At 45.7% G+C, this 22,088-nt stretch overlaps 2 protein-coding genes across 2 annotated transcripts in view; both read left to right on the forward strand.

Moving 5' to 3' along the window:
• Positions 1–603: 603 nt before the first annotated feature.
• Positions 604–13,395, forward strand: LOC132583094 (vomeronasal type-2 receptor 26-like). Its single transcript, XM_060254760.1, has 5 exons — positions 604–781; positions 853–1,469; positions 9,919–10,146; positions 11,671–11,797; positions 12,494–13,395. Exons 1-5 carry the CDS (start codon positions 604–606, stop codon positions 13,393–13,395), a joined length of 2,052 nt encoding a protein of 683 aa, XP_060110743.1.
• Positions 13,396–13,958: 563 nt separating this feature from the next.
• The window catches only part of LOC132583095 (vomeronasal type-2 receptor 26-like), a 40,144-nt gene continuing 32,014 nt past the window's right edge, over positions 13,959–22,088 (forward strand). The window contains exons 1-2 of the mRNA XM_060254761.1: positions 13,959–14,078; positions 14,876–16,111. Coding sequence (XP_060110744.1) covers positions 13,959–14,078; positions 14,876–16,111 — 1,356 coding nt within the window. The remainder of the gene's footprint in view (positions 14,079–14,875; positions 16,112–22,088) is intronic.

Genomic DNA, 22,088 nt, shown 5'->3' on the forward strand with positions numbered 1-22,088 from the left:
CAACTGCATCAATTTCTTCATGGTCTGCACAAATGTGCAATGTTTTTTGCCACCTTCTGACCTCAAAGTCTGAACCCTTAATTTCCCAGGAACCAGATCAGTAGTGGCACTTTTGCAATGGTTTCAGCTGAAAATTGTCATCATGATTGATAATACAAGGCAACTGTGTGTGTGCTTTACAATATTTCAATATATGGCCAATCTACATTATTGCTTATTCTAAGAAACTGATAAATTTTGAGGTGGCCTGTACTAGGCACAGGGGAGTAATTCTAACAGGAGATCCCTTGCATAATAAGCCACACACCCCTGATGTAGCCAATTCTCCAAGAGCTTACAAAAAAGAGCCTTGTAGAGGGGATGTAGCCTATTATGCAATGGATCTTCTGCTAGAATTCTACCCCTGACTAGGCATATTGCTCCATGACATTAATGTGATTAATGTACCATACACATAGTTAGTGAAGACAAACATGTTATGAGTGAAGATGCACCCATTCTAGCCTTCTTTTCTAAAAGGTGCCCTTTTGTTTTCTAAAGATTTCTTACGGATCATTTGAATCAGCACCAAAGGATCAAACAAATTTCCTTCCTTTTTACCGTATGGTAGCCAATGAGGCCCTTCAGTACATAGGAATTGTCCAGCTACTTCTGCATTTCAGGTGGAAATGGGTTGGGCTTTTCATAAAGGATGATGAAAGTGGAGAACATTTCTTGCAGACATTGGAGCCGAAGCTTTCCAAGAATGGGAATCTGTACAGCTTTCATAATAAGGAATCAAGTAAATTTGCATTTTGATAGTATGTTACACGTGCTCCAAGACTCTTTCAGTAATAGTTTCAGATTTAGTAGAAAGTACAGCCAAGGTAGTTGTTGTCTATGGAGAGACAGCCACCATTATTCGGCTGGCATGGATTATATGGATGCCTTTTGTAATGGCACCAGTACTCGAGTCACATTATTTGGAGAAGACCTCTTCTGGAAAGGTATGGATTGTGACTGCCCAGATTGATTTCGTTTTCAATATATTACAAAAGACTTTTGATATACAAATGTTCCATGGTGCTCTTTCCTTCACAATTCAGAAAAATAAGATCCCAGGTTTCCAAATATTTCTTCAGAGTATCAATCCTGCCTTGGCAAACATGAATGGTTTTATCAAAGACTTCTGGGAACAAGTATTCCATTGTGCATTTTTGGATTCCACTGACACAACCGACTTTGATGAAACGTGTACTGGAGTTGAGAGAGTGGAAAGTGTTCCAGCACCTTTTTTTGAAATGAGTATGACTGGCCACAGTTACAGTATCTATAATGCTGTCTACGCTCTGGCACATGCATTACATATGAGGAACACATCAAGAACCAGGCACAGAGCAATTAAATATGGGGGACAGATTGAGTACTCTAAATTTGGAGACCTGGAAGGTAATTCCGCCCCATTGTCCATGTTTTCTACTGTGACTTTGGTTAGTGTGACATTCATCTATCAGTGTGTCATTTACCAGGACTCAGTTACAAAAGTATTGGCACACTTTTATTCTCTCTTGACTAACTCCCTTCCTTGCCAGATATAGCTACATCAAAATAATTTTGTTAAGGGGTCGTTTTATAGGAAAATAAGTGTGGGGCTCATCCAGGAATTGTTATCAATCTACCCCTAGTATTCAAAGGACAAGGTGGGAAGGGGGAGGTAAACTCTCAGAAAGGTTCCAGCTGAATCCAAGCCCTGATTATGTTTATATCTTCCTGATCCTATATTAAAATGGACATGAGCCAAACCACAAGGCAAAATTTGTCATAAATTTTGTCATGTTCACGGTTCACAAACAGAAGTTCATGGCACATCTACCATAGTGAACGTCCAGGAATTTTTAAAGCGGAGGTGTCAAATATGCAGTCCATGGACCCAGAGGGCTCCGATGAGGCCTGCCAGCACATGGCCATCATCTGCTTCCTTCTCCTGCTTCCTTTGGTAGCCAGTTTTGTGTTTCTTCCTGTGATGCTGCCAAGCCAAGCAGCCTCTTGCATTTTCCCTCTCCCCCCTCCCTATTCCCAAAGGGAGGAGGATGGAGGAGGAACCTCAGCCAATGGACGGGCTTGACTCTGTAGCTCTGGTGTGCATTGATAGAGCCTGGGTCTCTTAATCAAACAGCAGAGCTACAGAGCCAAGCCCCTCCATTGGCTGAGGCTTCTCCTCCTCCCTCAATCTCCCTTGGGGAAGAGGGAGGGGAGAGAGGGAAAGAACAGAGGCTGCTTTGCACAGCTGCCTCAGTCCCACTGGAGATTCAAGGAATGAGCTTTTTACCTTGCTATTCTCTCACTCTCTGTCTCATATTGTGATTGTGTGTATTGTTAAGCTCCTTTTGTCAAAGCTCTTCTGGGTGCAACTGGATTTTTTTCTACTTTTCACTGTATTCATGCCCTTATCTAATCTTTCTCAATACGAAAGCAATGGGAACTATTTAGATGAGGAATAACCACAGTCCACAGTGAGGTGGATTTGGCAGAGAGTTTGTGCCCAGCACATTTGCTGTGTAGATTGGAGATTTTGAACCTAGACTTCCCAGAGAGTAGGTTGATAGGGACCACTATACTGGCTGTCTCTATTCTTGCACTGACTCACAGGAGTTTTAGTTATTTTTCTGGGAAGATGATGGGTTTATAGATAAACACATAGCCCTCAGTCTATGTCATGGTGCCTTCACATGTTCATGACCAGCACAAAAAAAAAAAAACCAATTCATCTACAAACGCTCACAATGCCCAGCCATTTCACCTTTTTCTCTTGGGTCTTAGGGCACAGAGCAGTGACCACGAAATGTCTGTAGTGAATGTCAATAAAGCAAAAGTAAACTTGCAATTTACAGAAACACACTGTCAGAACTTAAGAACTTCAAACGGATCCCATACTTGGTTACAAAGTTAGGATTTTATTGAAGAGAACTAAGCACTGGAAAAGGCAAGATAACAGTGATGGCGAGAGCCAGCACCAGCACAATTTTATACACGTAAAGCAAACATCTCACAAAGCCCCAATTCACACCGTTACAGGCACATCTGTCTTCTCACCATCACTATCAGTAGAGAGGATGCCTCCCTACTCCGAAGGCCATGCTGCTCGGCTTCAAAGGGTCCCAGTGTGAGAATGTGCAGAGACATAACATAACTCATTCTACAGCCCCAAATATTTTGGATACCAGTGGGGCAAGGTTAATTACTATTCAAGCACTTTGGGTCAAGCAAGGGTTACAACATGGAGTCAGTTTGGTTCAGTAACAAAGCAGCTCTAAGCCACAGTAAGAGTACAATACAGCATTGGTCACATTATAGGGAACCAGCAGTAAAGATACAAGTTCTGACATACTGCCCCCCCTAAGCGCCCCCTCCCGCGGGGCCAGCTTTGGGCTTGTGCGGGTACAGTAGGTGAAACTTTTTCAGCAGTTGCGGAGCGGCTACGTTCTGAGATTCGACCCATTCGTCACAGCTCGGGGGGAAGTGTTTCCACCTGATCAAGTAATACAGTTTCCCCCTTTTGACTTTGGAGTCCAGGATCTCCTGGACTTCATGGTGACTCTGACCCCTCACTGTCGTCGGAGGGGGCGGTGGGGCCCTGGGATGGAAGGACGTAGCACCAGGGTCTTTCCGAAGCAAGCTGCAATGAAAAACAGGATGGATCTTACTTAGAGATTTGGGTAGTTCGAGTTCCACCGTTACTTTGTTTATTACCCTTTTTATTTTGAAAGGCCCAAGGAACTTCAGTGCGAGTTTACGACAGGACTGGGGAAGGGGGAGGTTTTTTGTCGACAGGAAAACTGTATCCCCCACCTTTAGGTCCCACTCAGGGGAGTGTTTTTTGTCAAACTGCTTTTTGTAGGCTTTTTTCGCTTCCTCCAGGTTTTCCTGAATACCCTTCCAGCCTTCACGGAGGCCCTCCCACCATTGTTGACAGGATGTGGGTTCGGACGGGCTGGCGGGGAGGGCGAGTGTGGGAAACGGCTTGCCCTCGTAACCATTGATAATTTGAAAAGGGGAGGTTTTGGTCGAGCTATGGAGGCTATTGTTGTAGCCATATTCTGCAAAAGGGAGGAGGTCCACCCAGTTGGACTGTTGGAAATTAATGAAGCAGCGGAGGTACTGTTCCAGAAGACCATTAACCCTCTCCGTCTGTCCGTCCGACTGGGGGTGGTAGGCAGAGCTTAGTCCTTGCTCGATGCCAGCTAGTTTGCAGAACTCCCGCCAGAAGTTGGCAACGAACTGCGTCCCGCGGTCGCTAATGACCTTGTCTGGGAACGAGTGTAGGCGTACAATGTGGGTGAAAAAGAGCTGGGCGAGTTTTTTGGCCGTGGGTAGCTTTTTGCACGGGACGAAGTGGGCTTGCTTTGAAAATGTGTCGACAACAACCAGGACGACTGTTTTTCCCTGGGAAGGTGGGAGTTCGACAATGAAATCCATGGAGACTACCGACCAAGGTCGGGTGGCTGTAGGGAGGGGAACCAGGTGCCCTGGGGGTTTACCCCCCCTTCGTTTTGCCATGAGGCAGGTGGGACATGAAAGAACAAACTCCGACACATCTTTTTTAATTTTTGGCCACCAGAACTGGCGGGTGAGTAAGTTGAGGGTTTTGACATAGCCAAAGTGGCCGGCCAGGCGACTCGAGTGGCAACGCTCCAAGACTTCTTTTCTGAGGGGAGTGGGCACATAGATTTTTTCATTGTGCAGCCAGAGCCCGTTTTCGGCTTTAACCAAGTTAGGTGGGCGATCGGCCTCCTGGTTATATTCTGAGAGGAATCGGGGCAGCAGATCTGAATCCGGAGGGCTGGTCTGCTTGCCGGAGCGGGTAGTGACCCCCCCCGAGATGGCTGAGGGGGAAATTAACGAGTCCACTACCTCCTCCCGGAGACTGTCGTGTTGTGGCATGCGAGAGAGGGCGTCTGCTAAAAAGTTCTTTGAGCCTGGGATGTGTTTCAGCACAAAGTCAAATTTAGCAAAGAAACCTGCCCACCGGATTTGTTTTGCAGTCATTTTGCGGCGCCCAGTGAGGGCTTCAAGGTTTTTATGATCGGTCCAGATTTCAAAGGGCACTCTCGCTCCCTCAAGCCAGGAGCGCCAGGTTTTTAGGGCAAACATGACTGCAAAAGCCTCCTTGTCCCAGACCGACCAATTTCTTTGTTCGTTGGAAAATTTCCTTGAGATATAGGCACATGGTCGGAGCACCCCATTTTCCCCTCTCTGCATTAATATGGCTCCCACTGCGGCGTCGGAGGCGTCGCATTGGACCACGAAGGGTTTCAGTTCATCGGGATGAGCCAACACGGGTTCGGAGGTGAAGAGGCGTTTCAGTTCAGTGAAAGCTTTTTGGCAGTCAGGCGTCCACGTTAGGCGCGCGCCTGGCTTCTTCGCCTCGTCACCCTTCCCTTTGGTTTTGAGGAGTTCCGTGAGGGGGAGCATGACTGTAGCGAACCCCTTAATGAAGTCGCGGTAAAAGTTAGCGAACCCGATAAAACTTTGTAATTGTTTGCGGGTTCGAGGGGGCTCCCAGTCTAGTACCGCTTGGACCTTTGCGGGGTCCATAGCCAATCCCTCCCCCGACACCCGGAAACCCAAATAGTCCAGTTCGGTCTTGTGAAACTCGCATTTCGACAATTTGGCATACAGTTTGTATTTGCAAAGGGTGCTCAACACTTTTCGGACTAGGGGCACATGAGACTTTAGATCTTGTGAATAGATAATGATGTCATCAAGGTACACCACCACCCCCTTAAACAGGAAGTCCCGTAGCACTTCATTGATAAAGTTCATGAATACACCAGGGGCTCCTTGCAGTCCGAAGGGCATGACTAGGTACTCAAACTGTCCCAGGGGGGTGTTGAACGCTGTCTTCCACTCGTCCCCCTCTTTGATGCGGATGCGGAAGTACGCGTCTCGGAGATCAAGCTTTGTAAATACTTTTCCCTTTGCTACGGTGTTCAACAAATCCTTTATCAACGGGATCGGGTAGGCGTTGGACATGGAAATCCCGTTTATAGCACGAAAATCTGTGCAAAGCCTAAGAGACCCGTCCTTTTTCTTTCTGAAGAGGACGGGGGCGGCGTGGGGGGCAGTGGCCGGTCGTATGAAGCCGCGCTTAAGATTCTTGTCCAAAAACTTTCGGAGCTCAGCTTTCTCCGCCCAACCCATGGAGTACAGTTTCGCCTTGGGAAGCTGTTGCCCTGGGATTAGCTCAATGGCACAGTCCGTAGGGCGGTGGGGCGGTAGCTCGTCCGCTTCCTTCTCGCTAAACGCTAATCTTAGATCCCGGTACTCCTTGGGAATTGAGGCGACTTCCTCGAGTGTGAGGCAAGCCCGCATGTTTTGAGGGGGGGCATGCGGCCCCCATTCAGGGCGCCAGTGGTGGTGCTCACACCTCCAATCCGGGAACCGGACGATTTGTTCCTCCCACCTTATGTCTGGTTGGTGGCGGGCGAGCCAAGCCGAGCCTACCACCACGTCGAAAGAGCAAGAGGGGGCAATTACGAAAGTCTCAATCCCCCAATGCTCCTCGGTTCCCACCGGGACCGCCTGAGTCTCTAAAGTACATGGTTCCCCCCTCATGGGCCCCCCGTCCATCTGCTGGAACTGCATCGGTTGGGGCAGGGGTGAGGTGGCTAATCCCAACGCCTCAACTAGGCGGGGGGTGATCAGGTCCCTGTTACACCCTGAGTCGATCAGCGCTCGGGCGTGCATGAATCTCTTTAGGTTCGGGTTAAGGAGGGTAACGGCCATAAACAGTAAACCCCCTGTTGCTCTCACCGTGAGGAGTGCCGGCTGTTGTTGGACCTGCTTTGCGGCACCCATTAAAGCAGGTCGCTGTCGTTTCCCGCCGACTCGGTGTCGTCCGACTCCTCGGTCGATTCTTCCACTGTCGCCAAGTCGGTGGTAAAATCCTCGTCAGTCGCCATGGAAGTGGCGACGGAGCCCCGGCTGGGCTCCTTCGAGCGGCTGCTCTTTTTCTTTTTCGGCCCCGGGGTGGTTTGCTTCGCTGTGGGTGGGGTGGAACCCGCTTTCACTGGGCAGTTGGCAGCGAGATGATTTGGGTCTCCGCATTGGAAGCACTTGCGGGCGGGAGACGGGGTGGAGGTCGCCGGGGTCTTCCTCCCTTCGGCTTTAGTCGGGGTGTGTTTGGCCCCCTTCTTCGCCAGCTGCTGTCGTCGCATCCCCACATGTTGGAGGTTGGTCTCCACTTCTCCGGCCAGTTGGATCCATCCGACCAACGTGTCGGGCCTCCCTTGACTGTAGCAGCGGTCGAGGATGTTCGGGTTCAAACCATTGATGAACGCGGTATATTTCATGACCTCGTTCCATCCCCTCGCTGCTGCGCAGTACCCCAGGAACTCGGTGGCATACTCGCGGGTGGAGCGGTTGCCTTGCTCTATGCGCTAAAGGGCGGCGACAGCCTTCTCCTCCCGTAGAGGATCGCCATACTGGCGGAGCATCGCGTGCAGGAACCCCGCCACGGTAGCTAGTTCGGGCTTTCTCCCCATGAAAAGCCCCACGTACCACTTGCGGGCCGCACCTCTCAGTCGGGACGCGATGTGGTACACTCGGCTGGCTTCGGTCGGGTAATCTGCACCCCAGTGGGTGAAGAACGTGTCGCACTGTATGGTAAAATACTCCACGTCCTCCGGATTCCCATCGAAAGTAATCTTCAACTCCCTTCCTCGACCCTCGGCCCCCCCTGGGGCTCGCGGCGCCCCCGGCGGCGGCGCTGGGCCCGGTAGAGCCGGCAGGATCGGGGCGGGTGGCGCCGGGGGCCCCGGAACGGGCAGAGCCGGTGGCGCCGGGGCGGCCGGGGCCAGCGGAGCTGGTGGTGCCGGGGCAGGCGGAGCCGGCAGCGCCGGAGCGGCCGGAGCCGGCGGGGCCGGGGCGGCCGGAGCCTGCGGGGCTGGGGCCGGCGGAGCCGGCGGGGCTACGGGCGGTTGCCCCAGTGGTAGCCCTCCAATCGGCACTCCCAGGACCGCAGTTTGCAAAGTGCGGAGCTGGTCGTAAATCGCACCCAGGTTCTGCTGCAACTCCTCGGCCATCGTCACGCGGGATCGATGCACGTCGTCGTGGATCTCCCGCACCCAGTCGAATAAGTCGTTGCGGAGAGTCCGGATCTGGTCGTCTCCCCCTCGGGGCTCCGGGCCCTCCGCCTGGTCGTCGTCGCCGTCTCCGGCTCCCCCTTCGCCCAACATGCTTCGGTACCGTTGCTCCGCGGCGTCGATTGCTGCCGTGGACTTCCGCGGGCTCCAGGTTCGCGGGGCGGGGAACGCGGCGTCGACCGAGAAAGGCGCTGGGACCTTAATTTTGCGCCGAACCCCCGTCACTTTTGGGTCGAGCGGCGGGTCCTCTGTTGGGGGGGTGGGCTCTCCGTCGTCTGGCACTTTTGCCGCCATCGGGCCAAGCCTCCAGTACAGATAAGCCACGAACAATGGGATCACTGTTATAATGTCAGAACTTAAGAACTTCAAACGGATCCCATACTTGGTTACAAAGTTAGGATTTTATTGAAGAGAACTAAGCACTGGAAAAGGCAAGATAACAGTGATGGCGAGAGCCAGCACCAGCACAATTTTATACACGTAAAGCAAACATCTCACAAAGCCACAATTCACACCGTTACAGGCACATCTGTCTTCTCACCATCACTATCAGTAGAGAGGATGCCTCCCTACTCCGAAGGCCATGCTGCTCGGCTTCAAAGGGTCCCAGTGTGAGAATGTGCAGAGACATAACATAACTCATTCTACAGCCCCAAATATTTTGGATACCAGTGGGGCAAGGTTAATTACTATTCAAGCACTTTGGGTCAAGCAAGGGTTACAACATGGAGTCAGTTTGGTTCAGTAACAAAGCAGCTCTAAGCCACAGTAAGAGTACAATACAGCATTGGTCACATTATAGGGAACCAGCAGTAAAGATACAAGTTCTGACACACACCTTAACAGCATAGTGAAGATTGCTACAGCAAAACCATCTCCAAATATTGACGCAGTAATTCAGAGCAAGAGGTATCAGTTAGAAGAGATTGTTAAACAAAATATTGCAAACATGCAAAGGCTTTAAGCATATATTTTTAAAATAAATAAGGCCTTTAGTTGTGTTTGTCTGTGACCTATAAAGTTTATATCTCTGCTTCCTGGCATTATGACAGACATGGCCCAGCCCACCAAGTTCTCATTATGTCAGATCCAGCCCTCATAACAAATGAGTTTGACACCCCTGTTTAAAAGCAAGTTTAATGGAACATGGATGAGACAGAAAGAAGCAATTTAAAGGAATTCTGAGCCCCTTTAAACACCTGCTTTTTGTTCACCATGAGAGTTGTGAGAAATCTGAGTGGCAGGGAGGTGCTCCCTGTCTCTCAGCTGTTCTTTTTTTTTTGGGGGGGGGGTTAATTTGTAGTCCCTTTAAAGTTTAAAAAGACAGCACAAGGCAGCCCAAAAGAGCTAAGCATCATGGAGCAAACTGATCCCCACTGTTCAGGGGTTTTTTTTGCTTTCTGCAAACCCCATTTAATGGGACTGTGGTCCCTTTTAATAGGACTTTCAGTGCCATGAACCATAAACTGGCTTAGTAAGCCTCCTGGTTTGGTTTATGGTTCAGTTTGGAGGTGTAGCCATTCACCAGGAACCAAACCACATTTTCCTGGTTTGTGCCCACCTCTAGTCCAATATGGATATTTTTAGGAATTTTAGTTAATTCCTGAAAATGATAAAACATCAAGATTCATGCTTATCAATAGTTTGTCTTTATCTGCCACTTCATATGTCATATACCTTTAAATGCAATATAACTGCATTCATAAAATGATAACTTAGATCAAGATAATCAAAATGCAGAAAATATTTCCCAGAACATTTCAATGGCCTTAACTTTCTCTTTCTTTCCATGTAGATTCACTCGTTCCTTCAGAAAGTCTCTTTTAACAACAGTGCTGGAGATGAAATTCAGTTTAATGAGCATGGGGAACTAGAAGCTGGATTTGATGTGACAAACTTGATTACTTTCCCAAATAAGTCCTATACCCAAGTGAAAGTTGGAAAACTGGATCTTCAGGCTCCTCCAGGAAAAGAGCTCACCATGGATGAGGACAAAATCGAGTGGCACAAAGTCCTCACTCAGGTGGGATAAGAACTACATAGTTTCTCAAACAGCAAGAGTCATAGTAGTTTGTAGAAAATGGTTTTTCATATAAGGAGAACAAATGGAATGTCTTCTTGATGTTTAGCTTAGAAATCTCAAAAAATGAATGGAGCAAATGGTAGTGCTGTAACTCTTGCTAAGCATGGGCTACAGTCACAGTTACTGTTGGATTTGGTGATGCTGAACTATTCCCTCAAGGTTCTGTTTAGCACAAGAATTTCCACATGAAGCTCTGATTCATTTAGGCTCTTAAACATTTGCATTGGATCGTAGAAAAAGTTCATATATTTTCAAATTAGGTTATTTAAATATGATGATGATACACAGGTATATCTGTCTTTAACTAAGCCTCAAGAGGAAGACAGATATGTACTGAACAAGCATATGAAAGTTATGGTTAGGTAGATCAATTGGAACAAGTTTTAACTTAATTCACACAAGAAGACAAGGTGCTGGTGAAGAAGTAGATACTGTGGAAGGGAGTGATTTACTTCTCTTCAAAGGACTAATGTTATGCCATTCACCTGCCTCTCCCAGTACATCTCCTGAAGGGCATTGAAATCTGTGGATAAGAGCCTTCTGGTGGTCTCCAGCACAAAAGTCATCCGGCAGGCCTCAGCCAGGGTTTGGGCCTACTCTGCCCTGGCACAAGCCTGGTGAAACTCTCTGTTGAGTAGTATCCATGGCCTGTAAACCGGCCTAAGCCTTGCAGAAGCAGGTAAGGCATTCAAAAAATCCAATTAAATAACAATAAATAAATAAAAATCTTTTTTGGCTGCTTGTCTACTTCAGACACAATTCAAGGTGTGGCTTAATGTTTTAACACCTTTTGTGACTCACGGGACTAAGGTTACAGGCCTCTAGATGGGGCCTGGAGATCTCTCAGAATTACAACTGATCTCCAGATGACAAAGATTAGTTTCCCTGAAGAAAATGGCTGCTTTGGATGGTGCATTCTATGGCAATATACACTCCTGAGATTCCTCCAAAAACCCTGTCCTCCCCACAAGCCACCTGCACGTATCTAGAGTTGGTGACCCTCCCTGGGATCTCCATACCAAGGCACAGTCTCTGTTGACCTGAAACTACATACAGACATAAGCCAACTCAGCAAGAACGTTTTCGACTTCTTCTCAACCTGTACGTTAAGAAATGTTGTAATAAAAGAACTGCTGTAGTAAGAGCAAGCCCCCCCCCCCCCGGGATGTATAACCAATCATTTGGAAATATCTTCAGGAAGATATTGTGGAAGGAGCACTCTCCAGCTATTTCACACAGAACACACAAAACATTTACGTTCTTACAGAAAGCAATTAAGAAAATAATGTTTACACTGCAGATTGTGTTTGAAATTTCTTCTTGTTATTGAATAAGAAGGTGATGATGATGTTTATTGTAAGCATCTCTCTGTTCCAGAAAGTATTGTTTATGCACTTTTAAAAATGTTAGCAAGTATTTAAACAACCTCTCTCAAGTCTGCATTCTTCCTTTGCTCAAGGGTAGGTTCCTCCCATTTCTCTGTGCAATGACTTCTGCCTTCCGGGCAAGAGCAGGAAAAAGAAGGAGGGGGAGAAATTTTGCTGTTATGATTGCGTTCCATGTCCAGAAGGAAAGATATCAAACCAAGAAGGTAGTAGATACATTGAGAATCCAAACAAATATGCAGAAATTTTGTGGGATTGGGGGGAGGTGACGTTTTCTGGAGGACATATTAATTTCTGTATGTTTGGACAAAGGGAAAAATGGCTAGACATGGTGTTTCAAATAGTCTAGAAACATTCAAAGATATGTCATTGGAAGAGTAGTGTTTATTGCATAGATAGTACAGACAAGTGATGGTGGCAAAATGTCACAAGGCATTTCATTAAAAGGAGGACTCTGAAGACTTTATCATCAGACACCATGCACTGTCTGAGATTCAACATGACATGGAGATGGGAAATTAAAACGTATGACTTCAGTTTGAACGAAAGTTGAGCCAAGTTTGATTCCTCCACTTGAACCTGCTGGAATTACTTTGGGTCAGTCATAGCTCTGTCAGAGGTTGTCCTTGAAAGGGCAGCTTCTGTCAGAGCTCTCTCAGCCCCACCCACCTCACAGGGTGTCTGTTGTTGCAGAGGAAGATAAAGGAAATTGTGAGCCGCTCTGATATTCTGAGATTTGGAGCGGAGGGCAGGATATAAATCCAATATCATCACCATCAAACTGCTCTGCAATCCATTGAAAGGTTTGTAAGTACAGAGTTAGGAGGAATCTTGGAAAGGGAGTTTTTAATCCCCAATGAAAATTGCAGTAGCTTTAAAATACTCACATGTTTCTATTTCAGACATGGATTACTGTATCGCTTGCCAAGAAGATCACTATCCAAATAAGGGACAAAATCAATGTATTCCTAAGATTATGAGTTTTCTATCCTCACAAGAAAATATGGGGATAATTTTAGTTTTTTTGGCTCTTTTCTTTTCTTTGATCACGGTTCTGGTGCTCCTCATCTTCCTTAAGTACCAGGACACTCCCATAGTCAAAGCCAACAACAGAAGCCTCACCTACATCCTACTTGTCTCTCTCCTTCTTTGCTTCCTCTCTTCACTGCTCTTCATTGGACACCCTAACAAGGTGACCTGCCTCTTCCGACAAGCAGCTTTTGGCATCATCTTCTCAGTGGCTGTTTCTTCTGTATTGGCAAAAACCATTATTGTGGTCGTGGCTTTCATGGTCTCTAGACCAGGAAACATTTTCAGAAACTGGATGGGCAAAAGACTGGCACATTTGATTGTCTTTGTATGCTCTCTCATTCAAGTAATCATCTGTGTTATTTGGCTGAGTACTTCTCCTCCATTCCCAGATTTGGACATGAAGTCACTTACTGGAGAGATCATAATAGAATGTAATGAAGGGTCAGTCGTCATGTTTTATTGTGTCTTGGGCTACATGGGGTTCTTGGCCACTTTCAGCTTCACTGTGGCTTTTCTAGCCAGGAAATTACCTGATACTTTCAATGAAGCCAAGTTCATTACGTTCAGCATGTTGGTCTTTTGCAGTGTTTGGCTCTCTTTTGTCCCAACCTATTTGAGTACAAGAGGGAAAGATATGGTGGCTGTGGAGATCTTCTCCATCTTGGGGTCCAGTGCTGGGTTACTGGGTTGCATCTTTTTCCCCAAATGCTATATCATTATCCTGAGGCCTGATCTGAACAGCAGAGACCTTCTAAAAAGGAATAAGAATTAAAGCATTTGATAATCTATCTGGTCTACAGTCATCTTTGTGTCTCTTTGAGAATTATAGAATGTATCAGGCTGTCTGTTTAACTAGTGCATACCTTTAGAGCACTATGCTTGTCCAATACAGACTCTCCATAAGAAAAGGTTAAATCTTTAAACGGACTTTTCCGAAATAAACACCATATTGAGTATGATTCCAAAATAAACAGAATAATGATGAGTATGTCTAGAGCATTATGCTTGTCCAATCCAGTCTTTCCGTAAGAAAAGGATAAATCTTTAAAATGATTCCCCCCTCCCCCAATACGCACAATACTGATGAGTATGTTTTTAGGATTTGGCAACATTCAGGGCAATGGAAATGAAGGAAAATGAAATAACATGAACTGGAAGGGAACCAAGATCAAAATTCTGAAAGAGATACCTTGGAGTGTGCGACAGCGGAGATTTAAATTTAAGAAACTGTCCACTTGGCTAATCAAACATGAAATCCAATTCAGATGGCTTATTCCGCAAGGCCTCTTTGTTACATTCCAAACTAAGAGATACAATATCACTACTGAGGCAAAGATGGAAGAATTCTGGGACGAGTGTGTGAAGCGAGATGGTTCCGAATCGGGAGATGAACAAGAGGTAGAAGGTGCCAAGAAGTCGACTGATGAAGAATCTCCCAAAAAGAAATCTGACAAGGTTAAAACCAGACTGCAGAGTAGGAAAGATTTAGCCAAGATACCTGATAGTATTGATTCAGCAAAATGAACTCTATGTCGGGAACTAAAATACTTTCTTATAATATTAACGGCTTAAATGAACCAGGGAAGAGGAAGAGAACCTTCCAACAATTGAAAAAATCGGTCGCGCAGATTATTTGTCTGCAAAAAACCCATATTAGGAGGGACAATGTGAAGTATCTGGAAAACAAGAAATTGGGTACCCTATACACATCATGTGACCCTCTTAAAAAGAAGAAGGGGGTAGCCATATTTATATCTCACCACATTAAGTCGAACTGTTTATATTCGGATGAACAAGGAAGAATTATTATTGTGGAACTGGAACTAAATGGTCTCAAAACTATTCTTGGCAATATTTATGCTCCTAATGAAAACCAAGAGAATTTTTACCAAACTTTGTATCTTAAACTTAGAGAATTCAATTCAGATAGGTACTGTATTGTTGGGGACTTCAATGCAATATTTGACACTAAAATGGACAAAAAATATGATGACCCTCTTCAGAAAAAGAAGAAGAACCGGAACTTGTTACCTATCTCCTTTTTGAAAATGGCTGAAGAATTAAATTTAGTGGACGCTTGGAGAACAAAAAACCTGACTACAATGGACTTTACTTTTTACTCTCACGCACATAAATCTTGGTCAAGAATAGATATGTCTTGGATATCCTTGAGCATGATATTGTCGGTGAATCAAGCTGATATTCTTCCTCAGTCATACGCTGACCATAACCCAATCGTGTTGACTTTACAGGAACAGTCAAGAAGCCCTCGATGGTCCTTAAACTTACAAATTTTAAAAGAGACTCAATTTTTGGAACTGGCCAAAAAAGAGATTCAGGAATTCTTTAAACTGAATTTGGAAAAAGACACGAGGATCCCGGTTATTTCGGATGCATTTAAGGCTTTTTTTAGAGGAGTTGCGATCAGATACTCAATGAAGAGGAAGAGAGAACAAAGGAAAGCCTATAATGAGCTTATAACAAAATTGAAGCACCTTGAGAGACAACAGAAAACTGGAAATCCTAGGGAGGTGAAAGCCAGAATTACCTTTATCCAATATCAAATAAATACTCTTTTGGCGGAAGAAATTGAGAAAAAATTGAAATGGGCAAGACAAAACTATTTTGAGAATGCTAACAAAGTGAGCAGATGGTTGGCCTATAGGCTGCGGAAGGAGAAGGAGAAGAAGATCATAAAAATGTTGAAAAATGAAGCTAAGGAGGAGGTGTTTCAAAATTCCCAAATGAAAGAAATTATTCAGAATTTCTACCGGAACCTTTATAAAAAGCAGAAAATTGAATTACCAATCCAAGAAGATTATATAAAGGGGGTAGAAGTGAAACAATTAACAAGGGAACAGCAAACAAGTCTGGAGAATCCTATTTCAATACAGGAAATAGTTGACGCAATTAGAACCCAAAAAAGTAACAAGACTCCAGGTCCGGACGGACTTCCGATTGAGTTTTTTAGAGCTTTTGAAGACCTATTATTATTGCCTTTTAAGAAGGTAGTTGAGAATGTCTATAACACGGGCGAGACTCCAGATTCCTGGAAAGATGCTTTAATTACACTTATTCACAAGGAAGATACCGACCCTTCAGAAATTAAAAATTATAGGCCAATTTCGCTCTTGAACAGTGACTACAAGATATATGCAGTCATATTAGCAAATAGACTGAAAAAAGCAATTCCTGGTTTAATTCATGAAGATCAAACAGGTTTTGTTCCAGGTCGATTAATGAATCAAAATGTCAGGCTACTATTGAATGCGATTGAATATTACAGAGAACACCCTGATAAAGAATTTGCCGCCATCTTTGTGGATGCCGAAAAGGCCTTTGACAATGTTAATTGGAACTTTATTAAAGCGACATTAACCGCAATTGGTTGTGGAGAAAGGTACTCCAGAATGGTTGAAGCGGTTTACTCGAAGCAGGTAGCAAAAGTGAGTTTTAATGGAGTAATGTCTGACTTAATAGAGAACAAGGTACTAGACAGGGGTGTCCGTTATCCCCCTTACTCTTCATTTTGACGTTAGAACCGTTGGTCAAGAAGATTAGAGAAGACACTCAAATTCAAGGGACCAGAATAAATAATATAGAATTCAAGACTTTGGCGTTTGCGGATGATCTTGTATTTACCTTGGAGCAACCTCTTTCCTCGATAGTTTGTTTGAAGCAAAGATTAAGAGAATTTGGAGAAGTATCCGGATTCAAATTGAACGTCGCTAAGACCAAAATCTTAACAAAAAATATGGAGAAAGCCCAAATTGAATTATTAGAGCAACTTTCAGGGTTCAAGTATGAAAAGAAGATAAAGTATTTGGGAATTCATTTTACAAACGATTTAAAGACTTTATATAGAGATAACTATGAAAAAATATTGAAAGAAATCCGTAACGACTTAACAAATTGGAAAGATCTTCAAATCTCTCTTAGGTAGAATCGCTACAATAAAAATGAATATCCTTCCGAGAATTTTGTTTTTGTTTCAAACAATTCCAATTATCTTACCTAAATTATTTTTCCAGCAACTCAATTCTATGACTAAGACGTTTATCTGGCAAAACAAGAAGGCTAGAATTAAATTGAAAGTCTTACAAGATAGTAAACTAAGAGGTTGTCTAGCCCTCCCAGACTGGAATCTGTATTATAAAGCTTGTTGTATTGCATGGTTGAGAGCCTGGTGTAAGCTAGATAATAAAAAAATTATTGACCATTGAGGGTGCTGATCTGGGGGAAGGCTGGCACAGCTATATGTGGTACCATGCCCCTATAAAAACTGGACGCTTTCTTAGACATGAAATAAGAAGATCTCTTTATAAGACCTGGGACGAAATCAAAGCACAATATACCTATACTCCAAAGTGGTTGTCCCCGATAGAAGCTCTGACCCATCCAAATTTGTATAATTGGGATAACCCTCAAGATTATGCTTTCCTGCTAAATGAGCAGAATGACTTGATTGAAGAGGAACTTCCTAAGTTAAGTTGGTGGCTCCAGTATCAACTTAAATCAAGGTTTCGAAAAGACAAAGAAAAGGGTTTTGCGAACATACCAATTGAACTAGATCTTATTCTAGACTCAAAACAGAAGATAATATCTAAAGCATATGATTGGCTACTTCAAATTAAGATGCAGGACGAGGTCGTAAAAGAAACATGGATCTGTTGGCTGAAGGACTTTGGGTATAATATCGACCTGGAAGAATGGGAAAAATTATGGAAACAGAACTTAAAATTGACGAAGCCAGCAGATCTTAAAGAAAACTTGTACAAAATGGTATATAGATGGTACCTTACACCAGATAGGTTGGCCAAAATTTATCCCACATATTCTAATAAATGTTGGAAGTGCCAAGTAGCTAAAGGGTCCTTGTTTCATATATGGTGGCAATGCAAAGATGCTAAAAAATATTGGACACAAGTTCATATCTGGATCCAAAAAATTCTGAAAATACAAATTAACCATGTGCCGGAATTGTATCTTTTGAATATTTCTAGACAAAACTTGCCTCTGACTAAACTGAAATTGTTATTGTATATAGTTACCTCTGCTAGAATATTGTATGCCAAGTACTGGAAGACTGACAAAATCCCCAATAGAGATGAATTCATTAATAAACTGTTGGATGCCGCAGAATCCGACTTAATGTCCACAAGATTAAGAAATGGTAACGTGCAAAAATGTCAGGAGGAATGGGACCCTGTTTATAAATGGGTCAAAAGTAGAGGTTATGGTTTGGAGTAATTATGGTTTTGTTTTTTCCTTTCTTGATATTTAAACCTCTCCGTCTCCCAGTATGTATGACTGGGTTAGATTGTTTGTATATATTTTGTTTGTATCTATTGGGTTTGTGGTTTTGTTAGGGATGAATGTGTTTGTATTAGGTGTTTGTGTCTTATTCATTTCTTTCTTTCTTTGGTGTATCAATTCTGTCTTTAAATAAAGCTTCTTACTCGAAAAAAAAAAAAAGAAATGAAGGAAAATGCAGCTTCTTTCTACAGAAACACTTGCATAATCTTGCTTCCTTCCTTCTCTCCTTTAAGAGGTGGAAACAAACAATTCAGGGTTTGGCAGGTGGCTGTTGAGTGACAGACGTCAGCTTGATATTCCTGACAATGGGCTGCCTGACAAAGAGCTCTGTCTCTCCCATTCCATTGTATAAGTCTCATTGGGAAGGTCGGTTGTGCTGTCTGGTCCAATAGGAATGTGTGGTTCCAATTCAAAAATCTTACCAACTCCTAAATTATGTGTAAAATTTGGGGTTATGCGTAATTGTAGCTGAGAGTGGTGAGAGATAAGGTGTACCTTTCTTTGGATAGTACAATGCCATGGTAATATTCATTTGATGCTGTCTGAAAGCACATACGAGTGTAGTGGTTAGAGCACTGGAGTAGGATTGGGTAGTTAACAGGGATAAAAATACTCTCAATTCTGAAATGCACTGGGGATTGTGATAGATAGCTCTGGTCAAAACACAAGATGATTCCTTTGGCATCATCTTCTAAGTTACTATATCTTCTGTGTTGGCAAAAACCTTAACAGTGCTGAAATAGTTTCAGAAAATGATTGGGGATGTAATTTGCATTTGTTTTGTTTAGTTAAGAAGAAGAAGAAGAAGATTTTGGATTTATATCCCGCCCTATACTCTGAATCTCAGAGCGGTCACGATCTCCTCTACCTCTCTCCCCCCCCCCCCCACAAGTTAGATACTTCCTCTCGATTCACAGATTTGGAAATGCACTCAATAACTGGAGCAGATTAGTGAAATGTAAGGAAAGGTCAATCACTCTGTTTTACTGCGTCTTGGGCTTCCTTGGTTTCCGGACTATTGTCAGCATCACTGTGGCTTTCCTGCCAGGCAGTTAGTTTCCATGAAGTCAAGGTCATCAGCTTCAGTATGTTTTTTTTTCCTGTAGTGTTTTGCTGACCTTATCCTCAGCCTATCTGAGCACAAAAGGAAAAGACATGGTGGCTGTAGAGATCTTCTCCATCTTGACCTCAGTTATGGAGTGATTGGGCTGCCTCTGTTTGCCAAAATGCTATAGCATAAGAGTAAGACCTGAGAAAACAAGAAATCATTTAAAAGAAAAGGCACCAATGTTTTTAGTTGTTAGGTTGTTTTGTTTCCACTGAAGGCCAGAATTATGAGTAAGTGCTGGAAATTCAATGTCTCTCTTTTTATAAAGAAAATGTAACAATTTTTTTTGCCCCCCCCAGTCGGAATGAAGAGACAGACACAAAGTGTTGGGTATAAAAACCGGGCCGCTTTATTAATTAATTAATCAACCTATAACTGGCAGGGATGGATCTTGAACAGGACAAGCCCCTGGGGTCACACCTGGACCCCGCCTTGTCCAAAGGGCGAGCCACCCTGCCCCCAGCACAAGCCCGCCGTATTCGGGTTGTAGCTGAGCGGTCAGGCCCCAGCCATTCTCCACCTGGGCTAGCATCAATCCCCCATGGAAAGATCCGCCCAGGTGAGGCTCTCGATGATCTGCATTCCCCGCACTGAGCCGTGTAGCCCATCTGCGGTTCCTACAGACCACCCGCACCACTGGTGCTAGGCCATAGGTGCTCCCCTGAAAACCCTATGGCCAAAACATCCTCCAGCCTGCGACTGAATTAAAAATCCTACAGCTAACACCTAACGCTACAAGGCAGTACAAGGTAGGCGAAAAACAACTCCACATGGGCCAATTATGTGAAGATGAAAAAATTCCTACCTGGCCCCTAACAAGGCGACCAGTTGAAACCTGTACTGTCAAGGGAGGGTGGGCGGGCAGAGAGCCCAAAGGAACTGAGGAGATCTGGGCGGGGCCAGGGCTTATATAGCCCCGACGCCTCGCCCAGAAACAGGCCCGGATGTACCGGGCGAAGCATTCTGTCGCTCCCTCCTTCCGAGGGGGCAAAGACGGCCCCCAGCCTGAACGGGAAGGGCCGGGCCTTGCCCCCCCAGTCGGAATGAAGAGACAGACACAAAGTGTAGCCCATCTGCGGTTCCTACAGACCACCTGCACCACTGGTGCTAGGCCATAGGTGCTCCCCTGAAAACCCTATGGCCAAAACATCCTCCAGCCACCGCCAATGCCAAGCCTCTGCTTAGGCATTAGCGCCCCAACGGATGGCCCCGAGCCGACCGCAAACCCTGCCACATCTCTTCTAAAAAGGCCCGGTTACCCAACTCTGAAAGATGAACCCTATCCGGCCGATATAGGTCGGTGTTCCCGATGAGGGAGAAAATCCCCAAGCCATTCTCCATGGCTTACTACAGGGCCCACTTGGCCTTGCGCCTAGAGCGCTCCGTCTCCCCAGGTGAAAGGGAGAACCACCAAGTCTTGCATGGCGATCTAGCTGACCGTACCAGGACCAGCCAAGAAGGACAAGCCCCTGGGGTCACACCCTGACCCCGCCTTGTCCAAAGGGCGAACCACCCTGCCAGATTCGGGTTGTTGCTAAGCGGCCAGGCCCCAAGCCATTCACCACCTGTGCAAGCGTCAATCCCCCATGGAAAGATACGCTCAGGTGAGGCTGTTCAGTGATCTGTAGTCCCCACACTGAGCCGTGTAGCCCATCTGCGGTTCGTACAGACCACCTGCACACTTGATGCTAGGCCATAGGTGTTCCCCTGAGACCGCCCAAGCGAAAGACCCAGATGTGCGGAGAAGGTGCCCTGCCTCTCTCCGCAGTACGGCCCACACTGGCCCCCGGCGACTCCCAGCTGGGTGCCCGTTGAAGACCGCCTGGCTCGAGGGGCCACCTGGAACGCCCTGCCGTGCGTGCAGATGAGAACACGCTGCCTCTCACTACAAGCTACAGCACCTGAAAAACAGAAAAATTGTCAGAACAAGTCACAACCAAGAGGCGATGAACCCTCGCCCTCCAAAAAATGCCCCCTAGGCAACCAACCCATGTTGAATCCCGGCCTGGGGCGCCCGTCCCGCAGTGTCAGTCATTAGGCTGCACAGTTAACTAGCTAATACATAGCGCCCAAAACAGGCCATCAACGTGGCCGCATGAAGCAGCGCGGTCCCGAAAAGGGAACAGCATAACCCGTGCCACGGAACCAGCCAACCAACATGCGGTCCTGCGGTGCTCCCAATTGCCAGAAATTGGGAAGCCGCTTTGTCATATGCCCTTCTGTTAGTAGGTCTTCTCAGCAAACCCATGGGCTTTACCAATAAAGGCCAGCACCGCCAGTTGGCACCTAATAGTCCTCAACTCAAAACCTCTCTCTCAGCAACGCGCAGGATTGCATAATATGAGCCATCGAAATCGGCCAGTAATCCTGCAGCACCGCGGCCCCATGCAACTCCTGAATAGGAAAGCCGCCCTACTGTAATCCCCTCTGGTACTAGGTGCCAAAGCCAGCTGAATGTCCCTGCCAGCTTCAACATCCCGAATTGCCAAAGGTCCGGGGGAATTGCGCCGGCCACGAGTCCACTTCCGGGGCGAGCTGCCGAAAGCCCTACCGCTATTGGCAAGATATAGCGGCCACCGCCCCATGCAGTCTCCGGGTATGTGCCTTACCATGAACAAATATTTCACCGGAGGTAAGGAAGTGTGAATAACCTAACCAGGTTCATCGCCCACGAGACTTAGAGGTCCAAGAGTTGCTAGACATGTACCACCGCCATGTATCGCCCCAGGCAAGCCCAAAGCGGTCGGCGAGTAGGTCACCCCGAAGCCAAACGGCTACTAGAATTGGGAAAAAATTCCACAAATGGCGGGACCCTGTTGAACCCGCTGTCCAAAGCAGGTAACCCCTAGCATCCCAAATACACCTCAAAGAGGCCCCGCCAAGTTCCACCATTTCGCATGCAAAGTTAAGGTGACCAACCGCCTACTGTAATTAGAGCTGCAACACCTTGTGTTGCCCACTAAGAGCAGCCAACCGGCCCCTAAGTCAGCAACCTTTTTCTCCAGAAGCCGCAAAGCCTGCTGGTGGGTATAGAGCTCAAT

Source organism: Heteronotia binoei, chromosome 15 (genome assembly GCF_032191835.1).
Source record: "Heteronotia binoei isolate CCM8104 ecotype False Entrance Well chromosome 15, APGP_CSIRO_Hbin_v1, whole genome shotgun sequence".
Classification (NCBI taxonomy): domain Eukaryota; kingdom Metazoa; phylum Chordata; class Lepidosauria; order Squamata; family Gekkonidae; genus Heteronotia; species Heteronotia binoei.